The sequence below is a fragment of the Phallusia mammillata genome, chromosome 5 (genome assembly GCF_965637545.1).
Source record: "Phallusia mammillata chromosome 5, kaPhaMamm4.hap1.1, whole genome shotgun sequence".
Lineage (NCBI taxonomy): Eukaryota > Metazoa > Chordata > Ascidiacea > Phlebobranchia > Ascidiidae > Phallusia > Phallusia mammillata.
Window position 1 is genome coordinate 25,650,689 of NC_137256.1, and position 18,192 is coordinate 25,668,880.

The 18,192-nt window shown below is 38.1% G+C and overlaps 2 protein-coding genes and 1 long non-coding RNA gene across 4 annotated transcripts in view; 2 read left to right on the plus strand and 1 right to left on the minus strand.

Moving 5' to 3' along the window:
* The window catches only part of LOC145229729 (uncharacterized), a 31,508-nt gene extending 26,599 nt beyond the window's left edge, over positions 1-4,909 (plus strand). Inside the window, 9 exon segments of the mRNA XM_080095060.1 lie at positions 592-736; positions 739-836; positions 989-1,168; positions 1,542-1,644; positions 1,976-2,111; positions 2,301-2,509; positions 2,667-2,792; positions 3,079-3,213; positions 3,302-4,909. Coding sequence (XP_079951186.1) covers positions 592-736; positions 739-836; positions 989-1,168; positions 1,542-1,644; positions 1,976-2,111; positions 2,301-2,509; positions 2,667-2,792; positions 3,079-3,213; positions 3,302-3,650 — 1,481 coding nt within the window. The 3' untranslated portion in view covers positions 3,651-4,909.
* A 680-nt stretch (positions 4,910-5,589) lies between these two features.
* On the plus strand, positions 5,590-13,326 carry LOC145228624 (uncharacterized). 2 transcript variants are annotated; one of them, XM_080093747.1, is made up of 12 exons: positions 5,590-6,139; positions 6,204-6,336; positions 6,516-6,752; positions 8,661-8,822; positions 9,163-9,228; positions 9,791-9,925; positions 10,323-11,111; positions 11,279-11,358; positions 11,482-11,534; positions 11,759-11,827; positions 12,143-12,253; positions 12,463-13,326. In XM_080093747.1, the coding sequence occupies exons 4-7, from the start codon at positions 8,697-8,699 to the stop codon at positions 10,434-10,436; spliced, it is 441 nt and encodes a 146-aa protein (XP_079949873.1). In that variant the 5' UTR covers positions 5,590-6,139; positions 6,204-6,336; positions 6,516-6,752; positions 8,661-8,696; the 3' UTR covers positions 10,437-11,111; positions 11,279-11,358; positions 11,482-11,534; positions 11,759-11,827; positions 12,143-12,253; positions 12,463-13,326. The 2 variants fall into 2 exon arrangements, with proteins under 2 accessions (XP_079949873.1, XP_079949874.1); XM_080093748.1 differs by lacking the exons at positions 5,590-6,139; positions 6,204-6,336 and having other exon boundaries at positions 6,379-6,752.
* Positions 13,327-15,414: 2,088 nt separating this feature from the next.
* LOC145228675 (uncharacterized) lies at positions 15,415-18,042 on the minus strand. The gene is made up of 5 exons (XR_013860158.1): positions 17,830-18,042; positions 17,568-17,665; positions 17,013-17,379; positions 16,768-16,852; positions 15,415-16,275 (listed from the first exon to the last, which is right to left on the minus strand). It is a non-coding gene; the product is annotated as an uncharacterized LOC145228675 (long non-coding RNA).
* Between the last annotated feature and the right edge of the window lie 150 nt (positions 18,043-18,192).

Here is an 18,192-nt window from a genome sequence, read left to right on the forward strand (position 1 = left end):
ACACACACACACACACACACACACACACACACACACACACACACACACACACACACACACACACACACACACACACACACACACACACACACACACACACACACACACACACACACACACACACACACACACACACACACACACACACACACACACACACACACACACACACACACACACACACACACACACACACACACACACACACACACGCGTACAAAAACATACAAACATACAGAAAGAAACAACAAAAGAAACAGTTTGCTTGTTGTGCTCGCAATATACAATTGTATAATTATAATTTATTGCTCTGAAGAAGCCCGACCGTTCTGGTGGGCGAAACGACAGCAAAAATACAAGTTCTCGAAACAACAACCAGTATTTTGTTCAGCATCACACCAATTGAACGACAAAATTTGTTAATTATGCAACCATGTGGACGAAACGCTTGTTCGGTATTTTCCAGAAAGAAACAATACTGTACAACATCATGATCTTGCACAAACAAACGCAAAACATTATCGTAACAAAAACCGGCAATTATAGTCAAACGAAACGACAAGAGTTTTAAGATTTCTATTATTATTGCAGATATGACGTCAGACACGACTGACATCGACCACAGCAACGTCGATTCCGGCGACGACTCTCTACCGCTAATAGTGGACGAAGCGGACGAGATCGAGCAGCGTCCGGGCGTTGCCATGGATACGAGCCAGGTACTGACAAAATAAATCGAAAATCTTTGTCGTCATCGTCGTTTCCACAGAAACCGTCAAATTTCATGCATGAGTTGAGCCGACCTCAGCTAGCGATGTTGGAGCAGATATCGAAAGGTTCGGGGTTGAATTTTTTTTTTTTATCCAAAAAGGCAAAATTTATCCCCAAAAACAATATTAACTGAAACGTTCCACTTCAGGCAAAGAAAAGAACAAATTAATAACGTAAGGACAGGCGATCTCGCTCACCACTAACATTTCACTTACAGGGAGACAATCTTTGGCGCCAACTAGCGGAGATATGGGCTCCCCCCGACCTGTGACGAGTCTTCACTCGACCTCACTTCCTGCCCAACTTGAAAACAACGATCTTTCGTCGGATGAGGGCGTGCTGGATTTACGAGCAAATTATCCCGACACCGATTCAAACAGCAACGAATCCAACTCGAGTGAGTATTGGAGCGATAAGTTTTCTATGGAAAACAGCAACACAATATATTCTCCACACACGATTTCTCTGGCAGTTTTGATTTGACCAAGCTACTTTTCATGTCCGTGTATATTGTAGCCAGCACTTTTAGCTGATTAAAAATATTTGAACGAAAACGCCCAAGAAGCACCAGGCGAACCATTGGTACCAAGCAATTAAAGTATTGTGGTGAACCTTTCTCTTATCCTACCTTTTAAGTACCGTTTTCGCATTAGGTCTTAGTTTATCTAATTAAATTTATGGCAGAAATAAAGTTGAAACGTTTTGTTCCATTCCAACATATTCTCTTGTGTTTTTCTGATCTAAACAAAACTGTTTGAACGGAATTTTAGAATTCTCGAACGACATGCCGTCGACAAACGGTGATTCCCCTGAGAAGATACCGGAAGAGGAGGGGAGTTCGTTTCATTTTTCTGACCCGGAAGTTGTCGACAGGTGAGGAGAAGTTTCTCACCGACTTGTTTCGTAACCTGAACTTTTCCGCCGATTTCGTTTTGATGTAAAACAATTTAAATATCAGAAAAAAAAGTTGAGTATAAAGCGAGCAAAAAGTTTCAAAAAAAACTTTTTTCTTGTTAAAAAGTCAATCAATTTTTTTTCCGTTTCATTTTTTCAAAAACCTTAGCTAGGATTTCCCAGAATATAAAAAAAATCAAAATATTTTGATAAGTTTTACGTCACTATTTGTGATCATGTCGTCATATTAGTAAGTTTTGACGTAACAGTTGAAACTCTCAAATAAAGTGAAAGATTTTTTGTTGAACAGATTCGTTCCGAAACCGAACGACGAGAATCCATCGATGTTCGCCAAATTCCGAATCAATAATGACGTCATAGAGGGATTTCGAAGGTTCGAGTCTTCGGAGAACTGTGGCGACACTCAGTGTCCGCATGTGTTCAAAGTACGTCATAATTCATTCATAGAAATCGTTGTCATGTAAATAAGTATTTACTTACATGAAAAATGTGGGTAGTGAAAGTAAAATTGGTCATCTTGACAAAATTCGAGGGTAAAAGATAATTGAGAATATATCCTCCTTTCTGGTGATGAAAGCAAAGTAAGCCTGTTATAATCCCTTTCCCACTCGCAGGTGTCGCATTATCACTGCACGAGAGACGGATGCATGTACAGATTCACAGGTCGCACTCACATGTTCAAACATCAGCAACATCATGAACGTGTGGCCGGGTTGGTGAGGGACGACTTCAAGCGGTTCAAGACAACACAGGATTGTGAAGTAGATGGTTGCCAGTACAGAAGCACCAGCACACATTTCCACTGTCTCAGATGCCAGTTTAAGTGAGTTCATTCCGCAGTCGATATTTTGCTACCTACGAGCCTAATTCTAATTTATGGTCGTATTTCGCTGCACGAAGCTCGTTAGGAAACCCGCTTAAATCGTCTTTATTAGAATTTTCTCTTTGCTTGGAACAAACTTTGTATTGTGACGTGACAGGTGTACAGACAGTGCGAAAGTTGGTACCCATCGACGTCAACACGTTAAAGCTGATACACTTGAACAATCCGGTTTCGAGAGATTCAGAGGGAAGGAGGATTGTATGCGGGACACGTGCAAGTACAGGTAACAATCACCATCTGTTATGTCATATCCCAGAGGAAATTCTGTATGACAGCATCAAGCTAATAAATGATAAGTAACAGCAAACGGTGAAAACTTTTTCAACCTATAAGGTTTCATGTAAAAGTAGTTTTCTGGCCGAAGAGCATGTTTCTAAAATACCACAACATGGTCCTATCGGGTCGGTTTTAATCCCAGCTTTAATCTGGTCGATTGTATCAGTTGGCGGTCAATTACGTCACAATAATATGACGTTGAAACTGTGAAATAATAATTGAAATTCCGACAGACACAGAAATACTTCCCACTTTCACTGTCTCCAACCGGACTGTACTTATTCGGTGGTCGGTCTGTCCGGCATAGAACAACACGCCAACAAACATAAGAGAGGAATTCTACTCGCTCAAGTCTGCACAAAAGCCGGGTACGTCATTGCCATGTTACGTCATATTGCTATGGAAACAAGCACGGTTAGAGAAAAATATCGCAACTTTTGATGTTTTTTTTCGCAGACAAGACATTGAATACAGCAACATGTCACAAGCCCGAATTCCGCTGAATCATCCTGACTCAGCATTTAGCGCCCCCACCTCAAGCGGTGCCTACCCACAATTCAACGCAGAGTCGTACGCTCGAGTGAGCACTCACAGCAGCCCCGTTCCGGATGAACGAGCATCGCCACAGTTCAATGCTTCTGCCGTTGTGACGCAACAGTTTAATCCTAGTCTCATGCAAGGAAACGCAGCCTCTAGTGTGGCGATGGACCTCTCTGATTCGCTCAATCTGTCTGTCAATCAAAATCACCAGGGCGGGGTTACAAGCGTGATGACCGGTTACCATGCAGGCATTGGACTTTCCTAGTTTTTATTTTTCCCGTAGATTAAATCGTTTTTCTCCCGTGAAAGATTTTTGCGCTTGTTATAGTTTGGTGGTTAGAGTTTTATCGTTGTTGGATCGAGTTTCTTTTCACTTTATAGCGACTTGCCTCCCGCTTCTCTTGGCGAATTCTTTTATCCAAAGTATCTTGCCCCAAACTTTGCGTATTTTATCGCCAAGCGCTTGTTTATGCAAAAGCCCGCAGCTTTTAGCTTTTATGCAGCATGCTTTTGACCGCGAGTAACCTCGACGGCGGTGAACTCTTCTGTACGGGGTCAACGACCTTCTGTAACCTTTTATCAGCTCGTTTTTAGCATCGAATAAACAGCAGCCTGTTTTTTTTGCGCAACATCCTTCTATGAAGTCATAGTGTTCGATTGAAAGCCATAATCTGTACATTGTTGTGTCAAACACAATGCTCTGTGTGACGTTACAACGGCATCCTGCCTACCGTGCTCATTTTTTGTTATTTATTTAATTACTTCGTACTTTTGTAGTGTGCAGCATGTAACTGTGTTCGTCACGTACTTCTGTTTTTTTTTTACTGGGGACCTGTTTTTGGCGGGAACCTCTGTGATTGGTCAAATTTTTAACCAATCGAGATCACGATACAGTCGCTCAGGTGCGCAGCATAGTGTCTATACTGTGAACAATAAAACCGTTCGAACACCTGCTAATGACCTATATGACGTCAGCAAACGAATAAACGCCGATTGTGAACACGAAGTGAAATTTCCTTGTATTTATTATGATCTCTATTTTTTTGCATGTATTTTTTGTTTGTGATTCTTTTCAACCAAAAACTTTTGAGTTCTTGTCGATATATGACGTCATCGATCAGGTACGTGTTTATGACGTCATGTGTGTGACGTCATGGACCGTGTTCCATCTTCAAAGATATAAATCCTTTTTTATCCGACTCGAGTGCTTCATCAACCCCTGCGTGCTACGTAATACATTAATGACGTACTCGCATTATGACGTCTGGCTGTGACGTAACAAACTGTGTAGTGTGACGTTTTACCGCGTGTGTGCCCATAGTAATAATATATCAATATTTAGCGGCTGTACTTTTTGGATTGTTGTCGTTGTTTTCACTTTGGTTGGTGCCTCTTAGTAGAGGGAGTTGACTCGATCGTTGTGTGTCTCGCGAACAAATTCTGGATTTGTGCATTTTCTCTATGCATATGTACATAAACAACATATTGGTCACTGCGGCAATAAAATGCATGCGTGATTGGGAATTGGTTTGAGTAAAGTGATTTATAGATTGGGTGATACAGGCTAATATCAAGAACGTTTGTCAAATATGGCAACTAAGAAACCGCACTGGTGTTTTCCGTGTACGCTGTTTTATTTGGTGAACAGAACTTACGGGTTCAACCACCGTTGTACGTAACCGCCTGTCTTATAAAACATACCTAATACATTGTAAGCATCATTCAAATAACCGAAAACTTGACTTGATAATTGTGGTTGTGGTCAATCGCATAAATTGCTAGTTGCACTGAAAACGTGCAGCGATGTAAGCCTACATTTCAAATATCAGATCAATGTTATATTTTTACGATTTTGATTGACCTTGATTTAAAGATGAGGTAGCAGGCAAAACCTGTGAAAATTAAACATTTCAGCAACAAGCTACTTAAAATCGGGTTACTAAAAACATTGTTAGGCTTCAAACAGGAAAAAGCGTAAGCCTATCCTTAATTCAAACATAGGTTTTTCAAAACGGTATGTAGAAATCTAAATCAAACAGAAACTAGAAAATGGACAATACAGATTGAATTTTATCAAATATATCAATACCTAAAGACAAAACAAGAAGTTTTTGAAACCAAAACTCGACAGTAATGATTTTTAAACATATACCATTTCTATGAGCACAGAATTATGACGACATTGGATTCTTTAAAATACTCTCAAAATAGGGAAAAAACCGTTCGGTGCTATTAACTATTAATCAGCGGCAGAGTATGAGGCAATGAGCTGGAATAAGTCCAATTAAGTTGGAGCGAAAACCGTGTCTTGTTGTTACGTCGCCCTCTTATCTTTGATAGTAGCCACGTCCGTTTGGCTAGCGTTCAGTCAGTGACAAGTTTTGTTGCAGGTTCCGCTACCGAAAGCGATGTTTAGATGTGTAGTTTAGTTTTTTTTTTTCTGGGTGCCGCCATCGTCAAATGTCAGCCATTTTCAGTGCAGCATTCGCTATGCAAGACTGCTTAGATCTGATTTGCTGCATTTAGAATCTGTTGCGAAAATACTTGACCAAGTCAGCCAATGAAGATCTATGACGTTGTTAATACCTACCACATTTTGAAACTAACGCTTTGTTTCGTTTTTGCAGATATATCAAGAGAGAAGTGGATGAGAGAAAGTCGAGAAAAATTTGATCACTTTCTAACTTGCTTTTGTTTTTGCAGGTTTTATGATATGTGTGCTTTACTGGCTGTTCGTTCAGGAAATATTACCAGGTACCATCTTATGCTCTGTAGTTATTTTTGTGATCTCTAATTGCATGATTTTTGTATTCTACAGATTTCAGAAGCCAGTAAAGCATAAAAAAGGGACATATAGTACTTACAATTCAAAAGTCAGTCAAGATTATTATTATTGGTTTTCAGTATTGTATGATGCACAAAAGTGGATTTTGAACGTTTAATAATTTTATGTGAGTATTTATATATTTTCTATCATTATAATTCATATAACTTCTTTTTTTTGAATGGAATTTATTTGACATAAAACAAAAAGCCAAAGCTTGTCTGAAATAATAACAACATGTTCGTTTATGGTAAACACTGCATGCAAGTGCTTTTGTTTTCCTTTAAATATTTTGTTTAAATGCAGATCACACATTTTTTTGGAAGTAAAAAGGTTTTGTCTGCAGTCTTTCATAACCATATTAGAGTATGTTTTGACCAAAATGAAAATTAAAACCTGTTCCAAAACATAGCAGCACAGTTTTAAGGTAAGCACTTCACACAAATGATTTCAATAGTTCAGATCACAATCCCATAGTTCAGATCGGACAAGCCTTCTACGTCGTACACATCAGCTTACTGCACTACAACTGCACAATTACTGGTTAGTGCACATTTGTAAACTTCTCCTGGATGTGTTTATATCGCAGATTAGGAACATCCAATAGATTTCATTCCACGACAACTTTCACGGTTTTCGGAAAAGAAAATAAGCGTAAACGACATTTAAGTGAACTAGTATGCTTTTCCTGGTAGACTTATACAAAACCTCCCTCCGGGCCACATCGTAACGATACTCCGCAATCAAAATCATGTTATCCTTCTACCCATCATAACAAGGGAAAAACAAGTTTGGCTTTATTGTTATTCTTTGCGTAAAAACACTGACATATAATTTGTGATTTATATCAATACTTCTCCAATTGAACAAGACACCCGCAATAATTGTTTTTCAAAACTACCATTTATATTGAACTTTGCTGTTTAAAGCAAGTTCTCAAATTAACCCAACTACGCATGCGGCCAATCTCATATTATCTCCAGATCCAAAATCTTTACAAAAACAACTCAGATTCACGTTTTTACCAAAACTCTTGCATTTTTTTGATTTTCAGCGCTGCCGCTGCGTGCTTTAAGTCGGTGCGCCGCAATTTTGTTTTATATGCCTTTAATTTTTTTAAAGGCAAGAGTTTTGGTAAAACTCTGGACTGTGATGATTTTAAAAGCCTTATATGGGAGCCGATAATTTTGAAAGGCTACTATAAAAACTTTAATAATCCACAAATTATTGCAAAAAATTTTTATGGTAGATTTATGATAAAGCCCAGACTTGTGATACGTTTGCATCGAGTATCGCTTGACATATCGCCGCCCGACAATAGTTATTTAACGGAGCGGTATATTAGGAATAATACTTAAATAAATACTGATAAACTGATAAGTTAAATGACGAATATAACGGGCAAAAAAGACGTGAAAAAGCGACGTGCTTTATTATTCAAACGTTCCGGCAAATATCCAAACATGGACCAATATTATTGACATAATTATAAAATGGAAAAAATTGTCATTTTAACCGGATTTGGTGACTATTCAAACGACCTTAAAATGTAGAAAGTGTAATAACGTACAAATTCAACATTGAATACGACGTAACTTTATGCGGTCACAAATATGTTTCTGTTTGACGTCATAATGTCAGTACGAATTTCGTGGATTTAAGCTGGCCGGAGGTTTCCAGTTTTTTTTTTTTTTGTATTTTGATTTGACCTCTTCAAACGCTTTTAGTTTCCAAGTTTCTCTTGCGGGGTTCAGCATATAGCCACGCTTATTTCTTCGTCAATCATAACTTTGCATTTAAAACTCTTTACGTTTTTCTGTATCTTCGCACAAACGGTTTGCAGTAGTGCGAAAAAAATGGCCAAAAATATCTATTTGAATTTTGTACTAAAGATGACAGACGATTTATCTTCAGAAATTGGTAAATGACATCTGACTTTTTTAAGTTCACTGGCTACTCAATGCTTAATGTAGGGATTATTTAAACACTGTTAAACGTGTTCACGTTTTGGTGGCGCTGAAAGGTGGCAAATTTAAATTCGAAAATTGCCTACTTAATTGAGCCATCTCACACGCAACAATGCTCGTTGAACGACGAAAACAATCGTGCCGCTGCCTAGCAACCGATTGTATCATAATCCTGGAATGCAAAACACAGACAACACAAAACGCTGGTGCCTGCCAGGTTATACACATAAGCACTAAGAAATATCTGATAACAGTGTTTTCAATAACATTGCATCATAGTGACAATGGAAAAACATCGTAAAATTTGTGTTTTTTTACGGGAACTGAAATTTACCTTTGCCCTCATCCAGGAAAAAACAAGAAAGCGGACATAGTTGATAAGTATTGTAGCGTGCACAGAATTAACAGAATCACAGAATTTCTAGTCCATTAAGTTTACTGATTGTACAAATGTATACATTCAACATTTTTATGCTTTTTCCAGTTGAAGGGGCGTGTCGCAAGAGTAGTGAAAAAAGACATGAAGAAACTGATTGTCAAGAAAGGCCGTGGCCGCTATAAGAAATACAGCAAAGGCCGGATTCTGGCTTTCAACCTTTTCCAATTATCGCAGTATTACGAGCAACTCATACACAACATAACCGGGGTAAATTTATAAATTGATGTTTTGATTTGGCAGATATGTTTTGTTGCCGTTTGTAGTTTGAATCCGAATTTTAGTTAAATGTACTGGTTGGTTGGTTTTTGTATGTGAAAAAATATGGAAATTGGACGCTTTCGAATAGATATATTTTAGGTTATCTTAATAACTTTACTGTAGAAATACATTTTTTTGCTAAAGCACTTTTTTTAATCAGTAGTTATTGTAACTAATGCTTTTAGAAAGTTTTTTAGAAGTTTTTGCTCTGATATTTTACCTTTTCTTGGTCTAGTTTTATTTTACTGTAATTTTTTTCCTGGCTAACTTGGAACAAATTTGTTTGCAGAACAAGCAGATAGACTGCACCGTACCAAAGCCCAAGCTGGTCTTGGACACAACGAAGGAAGGAGCGGTAAGAAAACTTGTCTTTTGTTAATTACAATTTATTAAAGCAAGCTAACGGTTTACAAAACAAATAATTAGAAAAAAAATCTTCCTAATTACCACAAAAACATGTTTTGAAGATTTTGTTAACCGCAAAATTATTTTGTTGCTGAACGCTAGGTCACGGGATTCCCCAAACCCAGTTTTCATTTACTTGCACCATTCCCTTACCACGTTAGCAACCTAATGAACAGTAGATGCGCAACATATTTTTATTAACCGCAAAATTCTAATTTGAGGTCAAGCCAGATAGCCGTTAAGGAGCGTATACGTCGTATATACATTTCATTGCTATCGCTTCTGCAACCGCCAAATAAAATCTACCCAACGAAACGGAATCAAAAGCACCAAATACGGAAATGCTATGAAACTTGTACTTTAAACTTAAAAATGGAATCTCCGAGCTCGTTGTTTGGTGGATGAAGGCTATAATGAACCTTGTACTTATTGATTTAAGTTTAGCATGCTAGGGGAACTTGTGTATATTAAATAGATTTATTTAATACAATGAAATATGTTGTCACTTGCAGAAGTGTAAAGAGACAGCCGTTACCGATGACTGCTTGCAAAACCTCAAAATGTACGCTGACGATTTGTTTAATACTTTACTCAACGTGGGACAAAAAAAGAAAGAAGTACAGAAACAAATAAGGAAAGATGAAAAGGTGAGTCAAAGTTAAACTTGCAAAGTAAAATTAAGTTTATTTTCACACTGGACCGTCAAATTCAACTTTTAAGCAAGCAAAACGAATATGTAAGCTAAATTATAATTTTACTGCTGTAATATTTACATAAAAACAGACCTAACAGGAGTAACTGGGGAAGTAACTAAATGTAAGCAATTTTAAAATATCTTGCTTGAATTGCAGTGGCTCGAAAAAACAACAGTTTACTCTGTGGCTTCGAATCTGTATGCACTGTCTACAACTTCTATTTTAAAAAATCCTAATTGCAACACTACTTTACTCTGGGATATATTTTTTTATTCTAAAGAATATTAAACTCCATTCATTATTTTATTTCGTAGTTTTGCTGACAGTTTCAAACAAAATTGTTTTGCAGAATCTGAATAAATTGCCGATGCGTGAAGTGCCGGATACCATGCGAATTGCAACTACGAGGAATGTGACGTCACGCACCTCGCGCAAAAAATCCAATAAATTAGGCCTGAAGTAAACCTGCTTAACGTATGATAAAAACCACGTGGCGTGACAGAGTTAAACAGCAAGTCGGTTTAAATCTTATCAGCCTAAATGTCAGCTAATGAATTTGAAGTGATATCAAAATGAAAAACGTCAGCAACAGAAAAACTGAAAAACAAAGTCACAGGTTGGATTTTGAAGCAATTAAAATTGTTGGATGGAAATAAAAAAGCATATAATAGAGTAACGGCAACGTATAATTCCAACTTTCACAGCAGGTTTGATTTTTAAAATATTTATGTTCTACCAAGAAACCGAAAGCAGAAACTGATTTGCTGTAAACTATCAAAAATATATTATCAGCTTTTGTCATTTTTTCTTCTATATTCCAGCATGGCGCGTTTTATTACGGATAGAATGCTCACAAATTACGTCACGACACGACACGTGCCTATTTCAACGAATGTTGCTCCAGGAAAATCAATTGAAGTTTTTCTCTGCATTTTTGACGAGACTTGCTGATTACTTGTATCAGCTCTGTGATTGGTCGGTTTTCGGGCGCGGGAGTGACGTTTGAGAAGGAAACGCTATGATTGGTCGAAAAAAAAGAAAAAAATGAGACAACTTGTTCGATCTGTCATTCCTTTTGATCATCTCGTGGTGAAGGTAGCTGTGTCGATGAGACGACTCACCAATTGAGAATAAACAGGTAATTTGCGAGTTGTAAATTAACTAGCCTGGTATTTGTGCAGAATAAACTCGGGTGCACACTTGTTGACTTCTGTGCATATACCAGAATAACATTTACCAGAATATGTTTTTTTTATCAACTTATTTATCAAATACACGATATTGCTGCTGGATCGTATGTTTCAGGTCGTCGGATGGTTTCAATCGCTTCGGAGAAACATCTACCACAGCGAAGAAGAAATACTTTATGAAACTTCCTAAAATAGGCGAGTAAATAAATGATTGAAGTTTATGTACTTATCTATATTTTTGGCGTTAAATGGTAATAGTTTGTATGTCCAAGTGTTGTTGCCTTGAATTCCAAATACTGCTTCTGCTTTGTTTTGCAGGGATTGGATTTCCGGCGGAAGCGTAACAAAGATGGGGGAACTTTCGGCTTCAAGTTAAGTTGCTTGTTTTAACGCTTATATAATGTTAGGTTACCTAAAATAATATTTGCTGCATACACTGACGACTCATAATAGTTTGCAGAAAGTTAGTAAGAGTTTTAGGCAGAAGTGTTTAGAATGAGCGTCAAATATGCTATACATCAAAATTTAAAACAATTTACAGTTTCAATGCTGGTACATCCATGTTTATATTTACTCAAAATGGTTTTGGTTTCAGATCATGGCGTGACTAAGGTTTAAAGACTTCTAAATCTGAACTTGACAGAAATCGCACTGAAGCTTTAATGTAAGTAAACTATAAATAGAAAACACGAGCGTTGTGAAGTTAAACATATATTAGAATTTAAACTATCATTTATACCGTTGCTTCAACGGATAGCAAGCCCGGTGTGTTGCATGGCATGATGTTTGTGCATGTTACATTGTTTTGCATGTCACGTGTGTTTGTGAGCTGCTATTCAGTTGTCAGCATCGGTAGAATTGATTAAAATTGCGATATTCCTTTTTACATAAGTTTAACAGAATGCGATTGAGATATTATTTAGATTTCTATTATATTAGTTTTAGGTTTTTTTTTATCAAACCAGAATGCTGTTGTTAGTTTTGTTGCAGACGTTCGAAGCAGCAGCCAAACATCGGAAACAACTGCGGTGACAAAGATTGTGGAGAAACCCTGATCGGATCAACGTAATTGAAGCACAACATTCCAAATGTAAGTGTTTATCTTATCTAGTTATGTTACTTTTGAAGGTCGCTGGTCGCGTCAATTAAAGCTAATAACTATATGATTCTATTTAAATAAGACGGAAATGCTCATGCCTTCCGAATAGGCGAATGAATAAAACTTGCTACAAAAGTTATGTTATATTTTGTTTATATGCCACTGGCCGCGCACTTACCATTTTTATACTTGTTTTTTAGTCACTTCGATAACATCAGGAGAAACAACTGGGAAACATTGGTGGGTCTTCGCGTGGATAAGATCCTTCAACTGGATAGGAATGACGCATTTAGCGATCGATGACGTCATCGTGCACTTTCGGTTTAACCTTCGCATGGTCATGATCCTTCCGCATGTAGATGACCGTGATGACGAAACCTGCGATCGATGACGTTATCGTGTACTTTGTATTTGTCCACTAATAAACAATCTTTCATACATGTTATATTTGGTACACTTCAAATACACATCACCATTGTTTATCAGTTTGCGTGTGTAATATTTTGTACCAACGGTTTTATTCTGCTTTAACGCCTCTGTGCATCGTCCAAACTTTATTCTCTTATATGAGTTGTTGTGCCGCCATTTTTAATGACAGAACAATTCCCTGTCCTTACTAACATAGTGTTTCCACACTCCATCACTGTTTTTTCACCCCTTTAAATCTTCCACAATCCATTTTTAGTCCTGCTTCTTGCGTTGTTGCGAAACAAATTTTCCTGATAACATATGTTATAGCTACATCTAATACACAGAATGATTTTTTTAATAAATAATTTCCCATAATTTTCACGATATTTCGTTCTACGTCGCTTTCGTATTTCCCTTGCTCACAACATTTTATTATTGTTAGAAATTTCCACCCTTTTGGTCCTCGAAAAGTTTCAATTTTGTCCCACGAATCTTAAAATCAATAACATATCTCCGTTCCCCACTAAACTTCTACATCGTCCCTTTAACGTCTGTCCTTCAGTTTGTCGTAGTAGTATCTTTTTTGCCTAACCATGTGTGTGAAACTTGTTTTTTGTTTACTTCAATAATACTAAATAACAAGTTTTATTTCGGTTCGGTGTGTTGTTGTTTTAGGTAAACCACAGAGCAACATCGCAAAACAAGAGAATTAGTTTACAAAACAATTGACGTTGGGTTACGAGGATTCGAAGGGTTCGCGAGATTCGATCCCATGACTCACTGCTTTCTACCATTTGCTGCAAACCACTACACTAGCAAGCTGCTTGTTGTTTATTGAATGATTCCTTTATATAACTGTAGAGCCGCAGTACTTATAAAAAAGCTCTGGTACTACAACATATAAGGACCACTTAAAGCTAGGTTGGTCGTCACCAGCCGTGGTGTAGAGGTTAGTTCCTTGCTTCTCAATCCTCTCACCACTGTTCGAACCCCGGTAAAGATAAACTCTGCCCCGGTAACCGATAACACACTTTGGGTTCGAACGTTGCCCCTCTGATAGAACTCTGTGGTGATCCTCCTTGATTGAGGTCGCTCCCCGTTGTAGCAATCTCATCTCCCGCTTCCCAGACTCTAAGCTATAAGCCGTCAGTGATCTAAAGTTTTTCCCCTTCTCTATGTGTGTCACTCCACTCTCAAACCTTAAGACCGTACACCGATCTAAATGAGATCACAATTAAAAGGTAATTTTGCACTTTTTTGGAAAACCGCCCAATATAATACAACAAAAAAAGGGGAATGTTGTAGAGTAGTGTTTTTAGACACTTTTGGTCGGCTTGTGAGGTGGAGGGCCCTTCGGGCCCTGCTTGCGCCGAAGGCGCAAGCCCTTTCTATGGAAGAGGTTGAGGGTTCTTCACATCACTTTGGGGGAGGGGGGGATCGATGGCTTACGATTCGAACCATTGGCTTACGAACCGGCGCTTTTTCTATTTACCCACTACACCGCGCAAGCGCCCTTCGGTCTAAGGGCTAAACTGACTTATGACTTGTTCTTTTCGTCGATTCTTATATCATCAAACAAAATATTTCTGCGTTTGAACGATCAGCGTGAGGTTCGTTAGCTTATGGGGGGCATGGAAGCCAGTCAGGGGATTGGGGGCACTCATGGAAATGGGTTAGGCCCATGGGGTGGCTTAGAGAGTGATGAGATCAGAGCGGGGAGAGACCTCAGTCAAGGAGGGTCACCAGTGAGTTTCATCAGAGGGGCAACGTTCGAACCCGAAGTGTGTTATCGGTTACCGGGGCAGAGTTTATCTTTACCGGGGTTCGAACAGTGGTGAGAGGATTGAGAAGCAAGGAACTAACCTCTACACCACGGCTGGTGACGACAAACCCAGCTTTAAGTGGTCCTTATGTTTTTCGGTATATGTTTTCCTAATGTATATGTTTTCGGTTCTAGGCTTCAGCCAAAAACTAAGCAGTGATGCAGCTTTTGGAATTCGAACCCAAATCTCCAGCATATGAGGACAGGATCTTCACCGCTACACCACTAGAGGTGACGGCGAACCCACCCAAAAATGATACATTTGTGAGTTAGACGATTCCTTCCCGAAAAAAATAACAAATTTTGGGAGAGGGTTAGAACTACAAACCATAAGTTTTATCGACCAAGCAGCTTACCATTAGACCACAATGGACACGAAATCGCAGGGCGGGTTTCCTTAATGATATCGATTTCTTTTCTTACCTATTATTGTCTTAATTTTTAGACACACAGACCATACATGTAGACGATTTTTTAGTGGTTGGGCAAGCAGCTCGTTAGTACAGTGGTTATGCAGGCAGGTAGTTAGGTTGAGAGTAAGGCAGGCAGGCAGGCAGTAAATCTCCAATTCACTGGTTCGAACCTCTGAAAGGTCGAAAGGCTGGATAGAAGTTCACAGAAAGTCTCACAGAAGGGCTGCCTGTCCGCTTGCCGAGGAAACTGACTCAAGTGACGTAGGAAGGCCAGAAAAACTTGACTTTACGAACAACTTCAACTGTAGAGTTGTTGTTTTTTGACGCAACCACAACAGGGACCATAGCAACGTTAATTAATGTTGTAGTTGGATCGGAGTACGACAATTCTGGTTCTAATCCCACCGGAAGTCTCAAAATCTGCTGATAGGAAGTTGTGTAAGGTCCAAATCTTTTTGCTCTTACGTTCTAATTTCACAGATTTTTGTTTGTTTGTTGACCTCCCGTTACGACTGACTTGGGATCTACACTGAAGCCTATCCAACAATACGGAAATATGGGGTCTAACAAGAATAAATATGGTAAAACGGCATCAAGCCAATGGAGGATAAAAATGACATAAAAATGTCAGAAAAAACGGCAACCTAAAATAGCGCATAGAATGTAGAAGCATAACTTGAAAACATACTACAATGAAAGATGTTAAGTACAAACAAAGACCAAAACCAATAAAATTACAAAAAAGACACAATTATGAGTCTTTAAATATGTAACCTAATATAGAATATAGTATAGAATAACGAAACACACCTAGAATAAACACAGTGCTATATGTGCACACAAATTAACGGCAAAACAACGTTTTAAGTAAACAAATAAAATAACAATCAAGTACGAGTAACACGCACGCAAAAATAAGCAACATTTAAATAAACGTTCAACAGTGTCTGTACGCATGCCGAAAGTTTGGTTATAATTCAGAACTATTAACAAAATAATATAAGTAAGCATTACCAAAATTGACGATGAACAAGAACTAAATTACATAAATATTTTAGAATGTTAGAATTTACAAGAAACGACAAAACGCAAAAATATAATTACGATACAAATGTAGCTTTAACTTATTCAATACACAAAGTTGGTTTTTATTTAAGCGAACACAGAAATGTGAAAACAAAACACAAGTTCGAAGTTCTTCGGAAAGTAAGTTCTTTTTCGGGAACAGAGCGTCGAGAATGTCTGGTTGAAGATCGTCCGCTGATTATATGGTTGTTGTTCCAAGTCTGAATATGATAGGAGTGCACCAACTTGTGACCAACATCGTCCATAGAATGAACTCCAATCATTACTCGACATCGGAGCTCCTGAAACAGAAACATACAAGAGACAAAACAATGCAATTCCATACTTTCATATAGATCGCTTAACATATTCGCAAAATATAATAATCTGAAAGCTAGACAGTGTGCACCCTGTTGGCTATCAGCAATCTAATTGAAAAAAGTAAATTGTTCGACTATAATTTGCTGCATACAAACGCCTTAAGTTCATTAAGTGTTAAAATAATTTTAATAATGCGCTTACTTATTAATATGAATGATTTAACCGATGCTGACAACTGAATAGCCGCTCTAACACACAAGTGACATGCAAAACAATAAATATAACATGCACAAGCATCATGCAAAACAACAACAGGCTTGCTATTCGTTGCAGCAACGGCTAAAAGAGTCACAACTATTATTAATCCCCTCTATTTGTAAACATTTTATTATAGAAACTCCCGAACCGGTACTTATGCAGCAAAACGTCTATCTAAAAGAATATAATTCATGTAGATTTGCCTTAACACGTACCTGTATATAGTTCCAATTCTTCCAATGGTTCGTTCAAGCGCAAATCCGACTCCATTACGCAATGCCTTCACGACATACAGGAGATCTGCAGCAAAAACACAAATATTAATATCTGACGAATCATAGTGCATACAAAATAAAGTTATAAAATTAACCACTTCCAACTCTACTCCTGCCTCACAGCTCTTTAGCTTACTCTGTGTTACGTTGTATCTGTAGATTTAACATTATTCTGGTTACTTAACTTATTAAGTATTTCCGATGTATGTAGTTCCCATTCATCTAGTGATCAGTCCAATGTCGATATTATTCCCCAGTGTCTTAACCGCAAACGGGAGATCTGCAATAACCAATGTAAATATTAAAGTTCGATTGCTGTTGGTTTTAGAAATGAAAATAAAATAATATTAGTGCATATTTGACGCTCCGTTTGTTAACGCTTCTAATCTTTACTCCTGCCTCACAACTAGTAAGCTAAACTCAAAACAAACATCTGTTACAAACCAGGGAACGCCAAATAAGCAACATAACATTTAACTTTCTGGTTACTTAACTTAATTAGGCCTTTCCGATCTTTCCATCTTCTTCGATCACTCCGCCTCCAGTAACTGTCTGCAAAACAAAATATAAGCAGTACCAGAAATTTGACATAACGTAATATTAATTACAAAAAGCTTAACTAACTTATATATCAACATGTGAAGACAGAATAAGTGCACTTTTATACTATTTCCCCATGTTGGCCCCTACATCTAAGTGATACAAGTTAATAGATAACATATAAAAATACATTTACTCGCCTGTTTTCGGAAGTGTGTGTTGTGTGCCAACTAAGCCCTCTTCCGTAAGAACGATGTTTCAGCGTCCAGCCAATCAATTCCCGAAGCAATCCGACGACCTGAAGCAAAGTGATCCAGCAGCAGTATATAGTGTATTTGAAAAGTGAATTAAACATCAACGCATAACTTATTATTACAGGTATCAGTGCGAAGTGAACAAGTGTGCACCCGAGTTTACTTCTACAAAGACACCAAACAAGTTGATTTACAACCCGCAAATTACCTTTTATTCTCAATTGGGAAGTCGTCCCATGGACACAGCTACCTTCACCAAGTTGTTCACAAGGAGTGACAGATCGAAGGCGCAAGGACAAAGTCGCCTCACTTTTTTTCTTTTTCTTTCAACCAATTAGAACGCTTGCTTCTCAAACGCCATATGGGCGCTCTTCAACCGTCCAATGACAGGCTTTATTGCATCAATCAGTGAATTCCACTTCGGGCTGGTTGATGATTGCGGGAGGCAAAAATCTTGGAATGATTGACGGCTGAACTGTTGTGACGTGGCTTGACTTGATTGGTTCGTGTGACACAATTGCTTGCTGGTAGAATCCGAAGTTCGTTAGGATTTGTAACCAAACAACAGCAC

Bases quoted from the DNA above. Each gene is read 5' to 3' on its own strand.
- LOC145228624 (XM_080093747.1), top strand. From the start codon at position 8,697: ATGAAGAAACTGATTGTCAAGAAAGGCCGTGGCCGCTATAAGAAATAC. The intron at 8,823-9,162 runs GTAAATTTATAA...ATTTGTTTGCAG, and splicing joins TCATACACAACATAACCGGG to AACAAGCAGATAGACTGCAC. The intron at 9,926-10,322 runs GTGAGTCAAAGT...ATTGTTTTGCAG, and splicing joins AAATAAGGAAAGATGAAAAG to AATCTGAATAAATTGCCGAT.